The 17,538-nt window shown below is 41.2% G+C and overlaps 1 protein-coding gene and 1 long non-coding RNA gene across 3 annotated transcripts; one reads left to right on the top strand and one right to left on the bottom strand.

Moving 5' to 3' along the window:
* Window positions 1–57: 57 nt before the first annotated feature.
* LOC119493628 lies at window positions 58–4,041 on the bottom strand. The gene is made up of 5 exons (XR_005208001.1): window positions 3,855–4,041; window positions 957–1,088; window positions 597–697; window positions 311–438; window positions 58–233 (listed from the first exon to the last, which is right to left on the bottom strand). It is a non-coding gene; the product is annotated as an uncharacterized LOC119493628 (long non-coding RNA).
* On the top strand, window positions 311–17,112 carry oclnb (occludin b). Of its 2 annotated transcripts, none has more exons than XM_037779103.1 (9): window positions 311–442; window positions 1,813–1,892; window positions 5,319–6,018; window positions 8,113–8,277; window positions 12,001–12,116; window positions 14,751–14,852; window positions 15,086–15,257; window positions 16,447–16,488; window positions 16,612–17,112. In XM_037779103.1, exons 2-9 carry the CDS (start codon window positions 1,840–1,842, stop codon window positions 16,708–16,710), a joined length of 1,449 nt encoding a protein of 482 aa, XP_037635031.1. In that variant the 5' UTR covers window positions 311–442; window positions 1,813–1,839; the 3' UTR covers window positions 16,711–17,112. The 2 variants fall into 2 exon arrangements, with proteins under 2 accessions (XP_037635031.1, XP_037635032.1); XM_037779104.1 differs by having other exon boundaries at window positions 356–442; window positions 1,816–1,892.
* The last annotated feature ends 426 nt before the right edge of the window (window positions 17,113–17,538 follow it).

Genomic DNA, 17,538 nt, shown 5'->3' with positions numbered 1-17,538 from the left:
CTACAATATTGACATTTAAGCTCTGCCTCATTCATTCGGATGAATGACAAACAAACGTAAAAATAAACGTGTTACTTTTAGTGAGAGCATGCTGAACAACTGAAACTCCAAGCGCGTAAACAGGCCTCGTGACTTCCTCGGGGACTCAGGGTGTGTCCAGGTCAAGGTGTGTCCAGGTCAGGTCCACTGACGTCCCTGAGACTGGAAACGGAGCTTCTGCCTCCTCCTTGTTGCTTGATGGAGAGAGAGGACAGGTTAGTCCTGTCTAGGGAGGAGCCCACATGATGGACACACACACACACCCACACACCTGTAGGCGCGTCTCTTTGTACTACTTGAGCGCGCAGGACACGTCCACGCGCCCTGTGAGTGTGCGTGTTGTTTGCGTTCATCTCTCAGCGTGTGACTGTCTTCATCCGGATCAGACGGGTCTTCATACTAGGTGGGTCAATTTAAACATATTACCGAATGTTGAGGACGTATTAAGAGACACATGACATCTCCTCTCATCTGTGTTTAAAGCTTCTAAAGTGACTGAAGAACAATGATCGTTTAGTTTCGCCATTTTCAGGACCCATGTTACCTGCCTGACTCACCTTGTCTGTTTGTGCGTTGGTTGAGCAGGTAGCCAGCTGAATGTCTGTTTGAGCTGTTGTTCTTTACTCTCTCATCTCTCCAGTGATGACAGCATACATGACTAGATTGAAAGGCTTACTTTCAAATGGGAATCATTGATATTTGATATTTTTTTTCCCTGTGTGTGAAACCTCTTTGGATTGTGTATATATCAATCATATCAACTAGCCTAGTGAACAGTATAGTTTAATTCTCTGTGAAACTAGCTAACCCAGCTCAGTCTGACTCATCAGCTGCTCATTTTTTGGAAACTTAGTCTCAGTTAGTGTGCCAGTATCTCTCCTCCCACTTACTGCTGCTTTGTTTCACCACAAACAAACCTGAAGTCTGAGCAGTAGGCTTTCCTCTTCCTCTTCTGTTGGTTGAACAGCTCAACAGCAGATCACTGCTGAAGGTCAATATTTGAAGATTTGTTTTTGAATGATTTAAGCCATCCATCACTCCATCAAGCTCTATATGAAGTGTACATAGGATATTTAGTTGGCATACTATAGTTTACTTCCCACACAGAAGTATGACATCAACAAAACATACCAGATTAAAACAAGCGTAGACAAGCATTCCATTTTGGTTTCTATTTCTCTCAGTAGGGCTGGGTTTGGAACCTCCATGCTTTTTCAGTACTAACAGAAATGTGTCCACAGCACATAGTGTTAAAACTGTGTTTTGGACATTGTTTAACATAACATTTGATAAGTTTGACTTAAAAAGGTTTTGAAGGAAAACATTGTTACATTTCTCAAAGTAAGGTATCGCAAAAACTGTTGTTTTGGTATCGATATCAATTATTGGGAAAACAAGCGATGCCCATGTCAGTACATCAAATCAAATACAGTTTTAAGTGTTTATTAATTGCAAAAGTCTGCACAGCATGACAACACCAACACTTTGATGTATCTCCTTATTCAGTTTCAGTTCATATTTTTTTTTCTTTTCCAAATGGTAGTTACATACATTTGAGAAGTAAAGTTGCTGGGGTTGGTACAGAAGTCATTGTATTGGTGGAAAACTTGGTGGATATCACAATGGATGGCTGCTGCTTTGTGGCTCCACAGGGAAGATATGTGATCGAACAGTGATATTGATAGTTAATATCATACAGTCACTTTTCTTCTGTTTATGCAAAATCAATAGTTGTTATTTTTTATTTATCTATTTTTTTAATTTTATTTTTAGCAGCGTGAGCTCCAGTTGGATTTCAGGATGCCGACACATAAACACAGCCCCCCGCCGTACCAGCCAAGTGGTAGCAAACAGTAAGTTGACCTGCATGTATCCCTCACTACTACACTGTGATCCTCATGTCTCAGCCACTATGACTTTACTTTTCAGGGCACATAACTCTGTATCAGCTGAGGGTTCCAACAGCAGCAGTATAATTGTTTAAATAAACACTTTTCCACATTTTTGGGAAATATGCCTTTTTTCTGCTTTACCCAAAAAAACAGCAACAACCAATCATCATATTTCTGTGGGTCTCGTAGAGACAACGTGGATAAAGTACATAGAGCTGCAACGATTAATTGATTGACAGGAAATTAATTGGTAACTATTTTGATAATTAATTTTTTAATCAAGTCAATTTTAAAGCAAAAGAGCCAAACTTTCAATGCTTCCAGCTTCTCAAATATGAACATTTGTTGCTTTTCCCTGTCTTATATTATATTATTGGATTTGGGACTTTTATGACACTACCTTGTTTCACTATTTTCTGATGGACCAATGATGACTAATCAATGAATTTCAATGAATTGATGAATATAATCATTAGTTACAGCCTTAAAGGTACAGTCCAAACACTGTGAAGAAGTTAGAGCCGTGAAGAAGTTCAAAAGGTTTTGCTTACCTTTTAGCTGTTGTAATATCAGCTTCAAGTTAGTATTCTGTCTTGATTAGTCTGCTTTACCGGAGTTGAATTTATGTGTATTGGGCTACACATATTTAACACTACTACCTTGTGGACATGGAATGTTTTTGCAGGGGCCCATTGTTGTCTTTTACAGAACCAGCTCATGTAATGCTGTAAAGCCTCTAGTTACTGACGATTACCCATCTCCCTCTGGAATATTATTCTGCCTGTCTTTAGTTCTATGTTGTGTTTTGTGCATTTATGCAACAAGTGTGAAATAGAAAGGAAACATTTTAGTTTTAGAACTACTTAAATTGTGCATTGGAACTATTTCTTGACCAACAGCTGCTTCCTGCAGAAGGACTCTACACTGCATCTCTTGAGTCCTGCCTCCAGTGAAGTTGCCGGGTTTGAGCACTATCACTAATTTGTTAGTCAGCAAAACTGTAGTGACTCTTGTTTTGGTGGCCAAGAGGCCATTTGAAAATAAGACAGCTTTTATCAGAAGGGTTGTTTTCATATTTGACTCATTGTTCAGCAATTCCCTAAGTCAATTAGTCAATCAACCAAATGTTAATCAACAATTTGGTAAATGATCATTTATGCCAAATTAACAGATATTTGCTGGATCCATCTGCTTAAATCCTGGGATTTTTTTTCCTTTTTTAAATTTCACTGTCAATTGAATATGTTTGGGTTTTGAACTGCTAGTCAGCTACATTTGAAAAAAGCAGCTTGGGCTCTGAGAAATTGAGATGGGCATTTTTTGTGACATTTTATTGACAATTAATTAAAAAAAAATTGAACAGATTAATAGACAGTAAAAAAATAATCTTAGTTTCAGATCTTCATTTTTTTCCATTTCCAGTCAAAACGTGCCTCTCTCTGTTTTAGGCACTTTTCAAGCCCTTTTTTGTGCATCCGCAACGGTTATAAATGAGGCCTCTGTTCGTAAAAAAGCTGTTTTAATATAGCTTTAGAGCGGATGTTGTTGCAGAAGTAAAGGCTTTATACTATTTAAAGTTTTGAACATTAGGTTTTCATTTATGGCATGCTGTGTGCAAGCATTTGTAAATAAGACAAGAAAGATCCATAATTTTGGTATTAGGTAAGCTTGCATGTAAAGAAAATGTATTCTATTTTTGAAAAGTGTAGATGGTCATTTCTGCATTTGGTTTAATCTGTGTTGCTTTTAGCCTGGATTATGATTTTAATTTATTCATATTTGTGTAATATTAGCTTAAGATCCGCACATCGAGCTTTGATTGGTCAGTAGGCGGTCCTTTATACAAGTTAATCTGTTATCTTGAACATAACCTGCTCCAGAGCAGGTTATGTTCAAGATATCCAGGGTTAAACCTGAAGTTACCTCGCTAACCCCAAATCCTGCTCCGTAGTACAGGGCCCAGGTCCACGCAGCTCTGACAAGATAGCACTTCTGATTTCACTTGTTGAGGATTAGCCACCCGGTTTCCTCAGGCCTACTTCATTCAAGCGTGTTTTCAGGGTTTCATGGGACATTTCAATGTCATGATTTGCTGAAAAGCATAATGAGAAATTACATCATATGAATATCCTCAGTAAGAATGTTCCCTTATGATTTCAATCTCCTCTTGCATACTTTCAAACGCAGTTTAAAATTTGTGCAAGGTCATTGCTGAGAGTAGTAAACAATAGAACCAGGAAATGCCATTGAACTGTCGCCAGGGACTTGGGTTCTGTCCAATCACAAACAAGAAGCTTTGTCCCACCTTGTCTGTAATCTGAAATGTTGTTTTCTCAAATGTTGTGTTTTGTCAAATTCGTTGTTTTGGGAGATGTTGTGTTTTGTGAAAAATCGTAATTTGTGAAATGTCGTCTTTTTGGACATGTTGTGTTTTGTGAAATGTTTGTGGAATGTGACGAGAACCGATACTTCGGTACTAAGTCGATGCCAAAATTCTAAAAACGTGATGGTACTCGTTTTCTACAGTACCGAAGGTATCATATGATGCCTGCAGGGTCCGAAGTGAACATCCACCAAGCGTCAAATGCGGCTGCTTCCGTCCTCTGTTCACACACACAACAGCGCCATGCAGCAGCGAGATCCAGAGACGCAGAGATCCTTTATGTTTTCGAGAAGAGGATTCACTCGTGAGGGAAAAAACTGAAATGCACAAACTGAATTTCTATCTTTTGTTGTTTATTGCTAAATATCTGAAAAGTGGTGTTTTTTTATTGAACTCTGGACTCTGTATTTCCAGTGAATGTTATTGGGACTTGCATTTGATTATCTTACACTTAACTCCCCAGATCCACTTTGTTTGAACCAATCCAACAGCATCCAATCAAGTTTCAGGAGAAAACCATAAAGAACTATCGTTATGTTACTGAGCACCAGATGGATCCAGTTATTCTGCTGTTAAGATGACGTTACATTTGATGAAGAGCGCATAGGCCTCGTTTAGGACTCGAGACCTGAGTTGGGACTTGAGTCACAGACTTGAGACTTACTTGTGACCTGTAAAACAATGACTTGGTCCCACCTCTGGTAGCCTTTACCCAGTGAAATGTCACCATTTCAGTGAATTTAAACTACTGCTTGCAGTCTGAGGATATATATAGACACATGTACACATTACATGTTTTTTTTACCGTGGTATCAAATTTGGTATCGGGAATCGTGGAAATTGACTGGTATTGGTATCGACTACTGGTATCGTGACATCCCTAGTGTTTGGTGAAATGTTGTGTTTTGTGAAATGTTGTCTGAAATGTCCGAGGTTAAAGATCACTTAATTTGTTTTGTTAAAACATCCATTGAACACAGCTCCCCTGTCCTCTTCTATTGCAGCCATAGCAGCAGACACCACAGGCACAGTGAGCGCATATCCAACCCAGCCTTTTCCAACTACCCAGGAGAGAAGATGCTTCACTTCTATCGCTGGACTTCACCACCTGGTGTGATGAAGATATTGTGTATCATCATCATCATCATGTGTGTGGCTGTGTTTGCCTGTGTGGCCTCCACACTGGCCTGGGACTACGATATGAGCCTCTTGGGTCTGGGAGGTGGCTCTGGCTTGTTGCCAGGTATTGGTGGTGGCTCTTATGGAGGCGGCTCATTTGGAGGTGGAGGCGGCCAGTATGGAGCCGGCCAGTATGGAGGCGGCGCTGGCATTGGCGGCAGCTCCTATGGCTCTGGAGGAACACAAATGGATCCCAAAGCTGGCAAAGGCTTCATTATTGCCATCTCTGGCATTACCTTCATAGCTGTGCTCATCATATTTGTGTTGGTTGTTTCAAGGCAAAATGCTGCCCGCTCATCAAAGTTCTACCTAGCAACCATCATCATCTGTGCCATCTTGGCATTCCTGATGATCATCGCCACTATCGTGTACCTGGTGGCGGTGAACCCGACAGCCCAGTCCACAGGGTCTGTCTACTACAGCCAGGTCCGCCAACTGTGTGCCCAGTATCAGAACCAGAACCAGGCCCAGGGCATCTTCCTCAACCAGTATCTCTACCATTACTGTGTGGTGGAGCCCCAAGAGGTGTGATATGCTTGCTTTTCACTTTCACTTTATCATTGCTAACCATTTCTATGTATTATGCTGTGTTCTACTGTAGCTCTTCCACGGTTTGACTTACTAAGTCATTGGCTCTAATTCATTTCAGTATAATATAAAAATCAACATGGCAGAGTCTTGTATAACTTCATGGAGAAACTTCAGGATATCTGTCACACTCAACAGCATGTCTCTGTAGCTGACATAATAATCAATGTGATGGACGCCTAACAATATTTAGAGGCTCACTGGTCACATCATTTAGCATGGAGATGGATAGCAGGCGATAACAATAATCTGTGGATTATTCATAGTAGCCAGGACAATGTTTCTAGATAGAAGTGTTGCTGTTGAGTTTTTCAAATGTCATTTTGGATGCTTTGAGCTCCTTAAACCAAATGATGATTTTCTATTGTTTGGGGGTAGTGGAAGAAGTTTCTTTGTAATTTTGGGGGGATTTTGGTGAACTGACCCTTTTACATGGAGGCAGCGGCTTGGAGCAATCCTGTTTGCTCTATCCACTCAGATCCAGTACTGATAAGTCTGAGGCTTGTGTTGGTTCCCACCTCCAGACTAGACTAGACTAGACTTTTTCAGTCCCGATACTGATAGCAATACCAGAGGCCTGTACTACGAATGGAGTTCAACATACCCAGGGTATCTTCTCGTTATCTGGCTTCAATAACCCTAACAAACAAGATCCCGCTAAGCGGTCCTACGAAGGTGGTTATCAACTCGGTAAAGCAACGCAGGGATTCTCAATCTGGCTGTGAACGCGTTCACATGAACGGGGCGGTGTTTGCAGTATATGACCATTCACGGACATGGACAAGTCTACTGTCAGCAGAGCTACACATTTTACAAATAAAGAGCAAAATATAATATTAGACAAGTACAAAGAAGTTAAACACATAATCCAGACAAAAAGTAATGCAGTTGCAGGAAGGACAGCTGGCAAAAGAAAAGCATACGATGTGTGAATGTGTAAATTAACAGATTTATGAATTTAACGGAACACTCAAAAGTCACATATGTTTGTCTAGATGGGGCAGTGATGTATAAATAGCTTTCAAAATATAACAGATAGTAGACACATCATTATACCATTTAGCTAAGATGTGGCGTGTATGACTGTTTCAGCCTTCTTTCAGCTGCGTCTGTGACTCCGGCGGTGTGAAATGGACTTAAAAGCAATTTAAAAAATAAAGATAAAAACATAATTCAAAGCAGTAAACACCCACAGCATACAGCCAGTTTGTCCTTCTTGAATTTGTCAGTTTAAACTGTGTTGTTTTTAGCCTGGATTATGACGGTAACTTCTTCATATGTGTGTAATATTATCACACAATCTACGCACCAAGCTTTGATTGGTCAGTAGGCGGTGCTTTTATATGAGTTGATCTCTAATCTTGAACATAACTTGCTCCGGAGCAGGTTAGCTGTTCGGCATCAGTTACCATGGCGATTTACCCCAGTAAGAAGTTGTCGTAGGACGAAAAACCCAGAGTTAACCCTGAAGTTACCTCACCAACGCCAAATCCTCCTCCGTAGTACAGGCCTCTGAGCTTAGGGTATCGGCCAATACCATTTATCGAACCGATACCAGTGTTTAATCAATAAGCTGTATGCCTCACTGTGTGGAAGTGACTGGGATCATTACTTTATGGCAACATCAGGACTGACTTAAGCATTGCTTTCATAACTTTTTAAAACAAAATGTGACCAATAAATACATAGATGTAAATTAATTGAATTGTTCTTTATTATTAAGAACATAAATTGCACTTCAGCAACTTGGTAAAAAATCTTCCAAATTTAACAGGAATTACAATTCAAGTGTAAACCTTTTTAATGCGGCAATAAATTGGTCAAAACTTAAACAGGAATTCAAATTACCATATAAAATGTATATAGTATATAAACATAAAATTTAATTAAATGGATCGGCCCCATTGTCACCGATATCCGATCCAGTATCAGTATCGGTGCATCCCTACTCCAGACATCCCTGTTATTTACTCTTTATGTTAGTGGATGTATATTCCAGCCCGCTGAAATTGAGTTCTGTTGTTCCTGCAGGCCATAGCTATTGTCCTGGGCTTCCTGGTGTTTGTTGCCCTCATCATCCTGCTGGTGTTTGCAGTCAAGACTCGCAAGGAAATCAGGCGCTGGGGCCGGGATCGTATTCTCTGGGAGGAAGTGAAGGTCGTCAATGATGGTCTACGCAACAGCGTCGGGGAGTGGGTGAGTGTGAGTGTGAGTGTGAGTGTGAGTGTGAGTGTGAGGGTGAGGGTGAGGGTGAGTTTATGGCATCTGAGTGCCTTTTTTAAGAGCAAAAGCCTTGATCAACTGAATGTACCTTTATTCAACAAACTAATATTAACTAAATACAACAGGTCAATTCAACAAATTATGGACAGTAGTTATAAACTGTGAACTGAACTAAGTAAAAGACAGTATGTCAAAACACATGGGTACTAAGTGTTAGAATGTACTTTTAAAGTGGCCACTTTAAATTGTCCTACTTTGCCTAACCTTAACCGTCTTGCGGGTTCCCTTCTCAACACTACCATGATGTAAACAATAAACATGGCGACATTCAAGAAGGTTGCTAAGTAGCGGGTGGAAGATCCATACGCAGCCACAACAGCCTGGCACCTCCTCCTCATGCTGGTCACCAACCTGGTCACACGTTGCTGTGGGATGGCGTTCCATTCCTCAACCAGAATAATGACAAGCCTTGTTTTGCCAGTGACATCATTGACAGAACCACAACCACGCTGGCTGACCTGCAACGAATCCTGGTTGAGAAATGGAACGCCATCCCACAGCAACGTGTGACCAGGTTGGTGACCAGCATGAGGAGGAGGTGCCAGGCTGTTGTGGCTGCGTATGGATCTTCCACCGCTACTGAGGCTCCTGACGGTGTTTTAAATGAATTAAAGTGTAAAATAGTCAATTGTCTTGTTTGTTCCTTGTTACTGATAGAGAGTTCAATCATCCAATCCACCAAACAACTCAAAACAAGAGTCAAAAAATTTGAAGGTTTTTGACTTAAAACTATGCAATTTCACCCCATTTTGGACCATTATTATTATTATTATTAGGCTACTATGGGCTAGATAATGCCTAAAGTTAAATAATTATATTATTATTTAGACATATCACAGCCTTTCTTTTGGAAATGTGTGCCATGTAAAATCATATTATATAAATCAAAAGAGCAGATTCAGAAAACTTTTAGATAATGTTTCATTAATTTTATTTGTTCACAAATTAAAAAAAAAGCTATGAAGAACAGTTCAATTATTTTACAAAAAGGACATAAACATTGTATTGATAAATTACATTACCCTCTCGTTCTCAACCTCCCTCCCCCATGCCGTGCATCGGCTCATCCAGATGGCTCCGCATTGTTTTTATGTTCATACATCTTATGAGGCACGGCGCAAAAAAACTGATGCAGTGACGTTATGAATCGCCAACAAACCTGATATGGAGAGGGCGGAAAAGAGTAAGAGTGTGTAAGTGCGTGTATGTGTGTGTGTCAGGCGAGACGTGGGGCAGGGAAGGATGGTATCATTTGCAGTTTCTGGGTGTGGTCTGTTAAGCCACTCTTGTAGCATGATGTGCCGTGTTATCAGGAGGATGTGTTCTAAAAATAAAAACTTATCCAACAACTATTAGAAAGTACAACATTGAAACTACATTTTCCTAATCCTAATCCTAATGAGTGGATGTACAAAAGAACTATAATACAAATTTAAGTGTTCTTACATTTCCAGTAGTGACATCATCATGGTTTGTGTTCCGAAGACAAAGGCACAAATGAAAGTGTTAACCTGAAAACTACCTCCATAGCAGCATAGTTTTCATTCCAGGTGTGTGGATTTTCCCAGCATTACATTCACACCTGACATTTCAGCAGTTGTAATGGCTGAGAGACATTGTCTCAGACTTCCTGTTGATGGAAGTCATGGTATCGGTGGTACTCAGGCATGCATGGAGAAGTAGAGGAACCGGTTGGTCCTGGTGAATGGTGCATACAACCAGAGTGTTTATCATATGGAGAGAACAGGTTAGGGTAGCATAAGCTAGGAGCCTCAGGAAAAGCATACTGAAACCTCAGGACAGCAACATTTTGTAAGAGAAAATGGATTTTAAAAATGGGTATCTTTGTAATACAATGGCTGAAATCAAGCAAATAAAAAAATCCCATAAAAGAGTTTCTTAATCTAGGACTGATGTGTTGTTATTACTGTATACTTTAGAATTAGGGCTGTCAATCGCTTAGAATATTTAATTGCGATTAATCGCATGATTATTCGTACTTAATAGCGATCAATCACAAATTAATCACACCATTTTTATCTGTTCAAAATTTACCTTAAAGGAAGATTTGTCAAGTACTCTTATCAACATGGGAGTGGGCAAATATGCTGCTTTATGGAAATGTATGAATATATTTATTATTGGAAATCAATTAACAACACAAAACAATGACAGATATTGTCCAGAAACCCTCACAGGTACTGCATTTAGCATAAAAATATGCTCCAATCATAACATGGTAAACTGCAACCCAACAGGCAACAACAGCTGTCAGTGTGTCAGTGTGCTGACTTGACTATGACTTGCACCAAACTGCATGTGATTATCATAAAGTGGGCATGTCTGTAAAGGGGAGACTCGTGGCTACCTATAAAACCCATTTACATTCACATATCTGGAGGTCAGAAGTCAAGAGACCCCTTTGAAAATGGTCATGCAAGCTTTGCCTTGCCAAAATTTTGCACAAGTTTGGAGCGTTATTTAGCCTCTTTTGTGACAAAGAGGTAAGACATGATTGGTACCGATGGATTCTTTTGTTTTTTTAGTTTGATATGATGCCAGCATCTTCACTCTAGCTTTAAAACTGAGCCCGCTACAACCTAAAAATCGCAATTTGCGTTAATGCGTTAAAGAAATTAGTGGCGTTAAAACTAATGATGGCGTTATTATCGCGTTAACTTTGGCAGCCCTATTTAGTATATAACAAATGAGAAAAAATAGATAATAAAAAATCTGTAGTAAAATTGAAGAATACATGCCACTGAAGTCCATAAAATATACGTCTTATCTGATATATTATGATAAAGTTTATTATTATTAATGGCTAGTAATGTATTAAAAGTCATCTGCAACTGCAGATTTTTCCTTTTTTGCTCTAATGAGGTACATACGGTAAAAATGTATGTAAGAACAGTAAAAATGTTTACTTGACATGATTATCTTTACAAGACACAGTGTAAAGTCATTGAAGTGGTATAACATAGTTATTTATCACATGACCGATAGAATGGTACTCTAGTGATTTAGTATTGCACTTTCATAAAGTTGAGGGACTTGTGAGAGGTAGTTGAAAATAAGAGTAGCGAAAAATTCAAGCAGCTGAAGCCCAAGGCATGCTGACATTTATCTTTAGTATGGCTCAAGCTCCAAAAACACTGGATCCAAAAACAATGGATAAACATCCCATAACGCAACTAGATAGTTAGACCCTTTTCATTAGCATCTCCATACCTGCTCAACCCCCTTGCATGCCCCAGTTTGTAGTCTAACACAGGCTGTCTGTTATAAATGTGTTGTCTTCAGGGTTATATTCTGAGACTTGACAAAGCTCCTCCAGAGCTACAGAAGACAGATACCACTGTTTTCACAGCCTGATGACTACCCCCATCGCTACTATTCATTTGTGAAATTGGTAGTGTCCCTTTTTTTAAGTTTTGATTCATTCCACACATTTTTTTTATTTAGGATTATTTTAGGGCTTTTATTATTCCACACAAAATTTGACCAAAACTGAGCTTCAAACTCATATCTACAGTAACATGTTTACTGTCAAACTCATATCTACAGTAACATGTTTACTCTCAAACTCCTATGAATTCTTAAACAAAAAAAGTTTGACCTTGTCTCTTGCTTCAGGTGACCAATGTGTCTGGTAACCCAGAATTTCTGGTGAATGACTCTAATCCCAAAGTGAGGGGGTCCAGAGACTATCTGGACAAGCTGGACCACCACAAGCCTCTTTACCTGCCAGGGTAAGCTATGCATCATACAGCACACTTTGCAAGGGCCTGCCATTTTCTCTCAGCTTGAAATGAGCCTGATGAGTTTACGGTCTTTGTTAGCTCAGTCTGATGGCAATGATCTGAAGCTTGTCTAAAGTAGGCTAACCTGAACTGATGTGAAGGAACAATGCCTATTGATCAATAGCAAAAACAATGGGGGGGGGGCTTCATGGGGGCTTGGTTGAGGTCAGTTGAAGAAATACCAAGCACCGCCCACCAGCCGGACCACAGCCAATAGAAACGCTCTCTCTGAAAAGAGCTGTGATTGGCCAAAGTCTCCCATCACGGTGGCTGACGTATGCGTATACTGGATGCCTTCTGCTGAGATGCAGAAGCATTGTCGTTGTGCTACTGTGGTAGGCTAGTTGGGTTTTACAATAGACACACTGTACACAGTTTTTGTTTTGTTACGGCGGGGAAAGCTCACTCCGGTACGCCGTAACGTTACATTTTGAAGGGAAGACGTCTGGTAGTCTACCGGGGCAGCCGCTCCTCCTCTCCCACGGTCACAACAACAAGCGGCCGTCGAAGTTAACTTTAGCCAACGTTCGTTTGAATTTGAATCGGACATTTCTGCAATACTGTATTGTCTTTTGGCATTACGCTTCCGATTGAGGGCTAACCGCTCACATTACCTAGCAACCAGCAACACGCTATTTATTAGGGAGCCGTCAAGGATCTAATGTTAATGTCCACCTGCCCGACATACAAAGAGCTGCTGTGGGACTGGTTGTACTAATAACAAGACCAAAATCCAAGTCTCCAGTTTATATTAACATTATACCTGTCGAGGAATCGCGAAGGAAAAAGTGTCTGGCGGCAGTCAAGAGGGGCTCACGTAACTTGAACTCTGACTGGAGTGTCAACCAAACAGACCCTGGTCCCCCCCAAGTCAAGTCACACTTAACAGTATGTCTGATATAACGTCCATAACATGTGATAATAATAATGAAATCTCATACTAGTACGTCATATGATAATGGTATCTGGTGGTCGGACTCTGCAGGGGTCTAGTATAGTCAACAATGCAAAATCTACGCTGCCAAAAGCACTTTTGCCCTGAATGCGCACGCACCCAGTAAATGTTTTCTGAAAGAAACCCGTCTATAAAGAGAACTGGATACAGCATTGAAGGGTGCCAGTTAGTTGCCAGAGAGTTGCTCAGTGGTGCATGAAGCCAAATGGCTTGACTGCAGAGTGATAAAGTACCGATCTTCCGCATCCATTGGGCCCATAGAGCAGGCGCAAAAGTCCTTTGACTCCGCCTCCCAGCCCTCGGTCCAGCCACGGACTGGGGCTCATTCACATGAATGGAGGAAGGGAAATAACTCTGGATTTGGCTATTAGTGCATTTTACAACTTTTAGGACCTAATGATTTAAATAAGGACTATTAGAGTGTTCATACTTGGATATTGATTTACCTAAAAAAATGATCAGCTGATTTACAGATGTCTCTTTCCCAATGTAAGTCTATGGGAAAAAGTATTTTTGGGCTTGATGGCCGTTTGGCCACTACGAAAATTTGCTTCAATGCCCGGCGCTCTTCCTGGGGGCTTGGTGTGAACAGCCAGGCTTCGGTACTTGCAACGATTAACATAACCCAGCGCTTTGCGGCCTATGTGAACCCGTCGTTAATAGTCCTCCGTACAAAACACAGTGTGCTGTATAGCCTATAGTTGTACGGAGGAATCGTTTAAGACCTAGTGGAGTGTCCCATGCCAGGTATGGAAAGAGTAAAGCAGTCCACATTGGAGTTTTCAGAAACTTTCCTCTCCTCACTGTGCCGCTTGGTTGTTAATTACCCTGCGTATGCCCGGCTCAATGAGGTTCTAACAACTAATTAAAGGTATAATATGCAAGAATTTCCTAAAAAAACAATGTATAGACAGATACTAAAATAATCCCTCTCAATCATCACTTATGCTCCACCAAAATGTGTGGTGGTGTTTCTGCAGAGACCCTGCAGCCCTCTGCCTGTAGTTTATCTTTTCTTATTATTTTACTGTGTTCGGGACTCTTCTGGGCGTCAGCAAACAGTCTTTCGGCCCCAGGTGGGGGTGTAACCCCCAACCAATAACAGCGTGCAGGATGCGCAGGTGTGTTCAGGTGGTCAAATATCGCTGCTTTGTCACGACCCACGGCTTCTGATACCGAGGCACAAGTCCTTAAGCTCTGTCAGATACAAAACAGCTGTATTTCACTGACCTCCCTGCTCCTTCGCCTCTCATCTGCTGTGCGCAAGTGCTGCTGTGATCCGTGTGTGTCCGTAGTTTGACCGAGAGCATCGCTGATCCACAAACACAGACTTCGGCTGCATTCATTCAAAATCCAGCAACTTGGTTCCTTCCTGCAGTATTGTGCGGATTTAGTTGTGTGTTTATTTGTGCTTTAGAACGTAACCGCCGGGAAAGAATAAAAAAAATTAACGTTTCATTTCTCTGGTTCGCTGCTTTGTTCTCAATAACACCGCTCTCTCACTTCCTTCACACTGTTATAAAAAATATATGCAATGATGTAACGTGTAATGGCGGTGATGATTTTGAAATAAAAGGTACCCGACAAGGCGGCTGCAAAAATGTATAAATCAATCATTTTATTTGCAGAGACTCAGAGATCAGCAGTTCTGTGGGAGGCCTGAAGCCCAGACTGAATAACTATGACACTGTGGAGTCTGGAGATGACCTGGAGGGAGAGGACTTCTATGTGTGAGTGGATATGGAGGGGTCTGATCACCAATTATGATTATGGAAAAGCTGCATTAAGTTTCTTTTTTGTTATGATGAATGACACTGTTTTTGACTGGGATTGGTGTGCATTTCTTCACCATACATCCATCTTGTATGTGCACTACCCCACTGTATCTAATAGAGGGTATTACTAGTAATGGCTAGTTACCACATAATGAATTGACCAAATTGCATTCTGTTCTCATCTGCAGTTTGTTTCCTTCCATTGTGGATGAGCAAGAGCGTCTGAGCTACAAACGGGAATTTGACCGGGAACACCAGGAGTACAAGACCATGCAGGCTGAGCTTGACAGCATAAACCAGGACCTGGCTGACCTGGACAGAGATCTGCATCGACACCCTGAGGGCAGTCCACAGTTCCTGGTGAGTGTGGCAGAGCCACTGAGTTTTGGCTCTTTGAAGTGAGGATGAACAGTCCACACCAATGCGTTCTCATCCCAGCTCGACATAAAGGCTACTGACGCTTTGTCAGACCCCTCGGCGTCACTTTTTGGTTGCAGTAAACACGAGCTTTAATGTTGTGAGTTAAACAAAAACACTGCGTAGGTGCAGCCTACAAATCCACTATAGTTAGATTTAGGAAAAAAACAACATGGTTGTACTTAAAGGGACTGTTTGTAACTTCTTACACGTATAAATCATTGAGGGTCGGTGTCCCATGTGCGCTCGCGTGTGGCTACGCTGTTCAGACAAGACTCCAACACAAACTACACGGAAGCACCAAAACCTCTTGGTTGTATCTAGTGAAGCCCGTCTGTTAAACAGTGTTGGCCGCGGTCGGAGGACGCGGGGGAGACCGTAGCTTTGGTCTCCAGGGCCTCTGCTGTACTCTGCTCCTCTGCCTGCCTGCTTGCCCTCACTCACACACTCAGGTGTTGCTGTTAACAAGCAATTTCTGATTCTTACAAACAGTCCCTTTAAAACTACTACGTATTACAGTGAAAAAGACACTGATCGCTGTGAACACGGGACATGAACGAACAGCTGATTGTAATATGAAAGTGAAATTTAACGCACGGGACGCAAACAGCGGCCTCCTGGATGATGTCTTGTGTTTGTTGGACCCATCCACCTCCCCTTCCATCTGCCCTGTGTGTCTCTTTCGCTCTTTAAACTATGACAGCACAGCACTTTCCCTGAACGTTTAACATGGACGCCGATGGGTTTACATTATAGGTAATGGAAAGCCTGGTGCATCTCATACCAATGCTTAAGGTTGCCTTGTGTATTGATATGCAGTATTTGATGATGCCCTGGGAATGAGAACGGTTTTAATAGGCAGAAGGTGTCACAGGAGATTTATATGACTGATATGCATTGTCATTTATACTTATTGAATTCAGGTTTCCCCTAATGTTACTAGAAATACAATAACAGTAAAGGAAAAGTATGCCATTGCTAAATCCAAACATCTGTGATTGTGGGGGTAATTAAAATTTTTGGACTAAAAACTGGGGTAAAAGGCTAAGATACCTTAGCATGAATCAAATGTGTGTGTGAGTCTGGGAAGGTGCTTCTGAGTAGTCATTGACTAGTATCTTTCTAATCTCAGGATGTCATGGACAAATACACCAGACTGAAGAATCTCAAGAAGGTAAGGCATATGCAGTGATTTCCAGCAGTGTTGTTCTTTACAGTGAAATACAGTCCTCTGAAAACAGAGAAGAGGTTTTGTGAATAAAATCTAATTGTTTGAATTATTTTCTATCATTTGCAGTCCCCAGACTACCATATTAAGAAGAAGAGGAGTAAATATCTCAGGTCCAAACTGTCACACATCAAAAGCAAGATCAGCGAATACGACCGCCGGCCATGAACCTCCACCTCTGACCCCCTCATGACCCCACTGTGTTTGAGTTTATCACAAACATATATGGGATTACTATAGTGAAAACCTTTTGCCTTTACATCTCTATCAAGCCAATCAACTGTGATTTTTTTTTTTTTTTCCCAGAGAAGGGGTGAAGGAAGTGATTTTTTTTGTTGTTTTTTACCATTGTCTTTGATCAATTATTCAATCTCTGAGTTTCATGAAGTATGAGCTATTTAGGTGTATAAAATGTATTTTATTGTATCTCCTGAAGATAGAAAGTCAGAGAATGTATATGAGATGTTTTTGTTTGTGATTTTTATGTAGCAGTTATTGTGCTTCTTTTAAATCCTTTTTAAAAGCATGTTTGACAGTTTAATGTACAATGAAGGCACAGCTAAGATGAGATATGAATTTGGTTGGCATCATTGAGTCACCGTTGTGACGAAAAGAGAGCTGAGCCGGAAGGCAAAGCTCTCGATCTACCGTTCAATCTTCGTTCCTACTCTCACCTATGGTCATGAGGGTTGGGTCATGACCGAAAGAACGAGGTCGCAGGTGCAAGCGGCCGAAATGGGTTTCCTCAGGAAGGTGGCTGGCGTCTCCCTTAGAGATAGGGTAAGAAGCTCAGTCATCCGTGAGGGACTCGGAGTAGAGTCCTTGCTCCTTTGCGTCGAAAGGAGTCAGTTGAGGTGGTTCGGGCATCTAGCACGGATGCCTCCTGGGCGCCTCCCTTGGGAGGTGTTCCAGGCACGACCAGCTGGGAGGAGACCACGGGGAAGACCCAGGACTAGGTGGAGAGATTATATCTCTACTCTGGCCTGGGAACGCCTC

This window comes from Sebastes umbrosus, chromosome 8 (genome assembly GCF_015220745.1).
Source record: "Sebastes umbrosus isolate fSebUmb1 chromosome 8, fSebUmb1.pri, whole genome shotgun sequence".
Classification (NCBI taxonomy): Eukaryota; Metazoa; Chordata; class Actinopteri; order Perciformes; family Sebastidae; genus Sebastes; species Sebastes umbrosus.
Note: the sequence above shows the minus strand (reverse complement) of the source record. Positions and strands in the feature narration are given on the sequence as shown.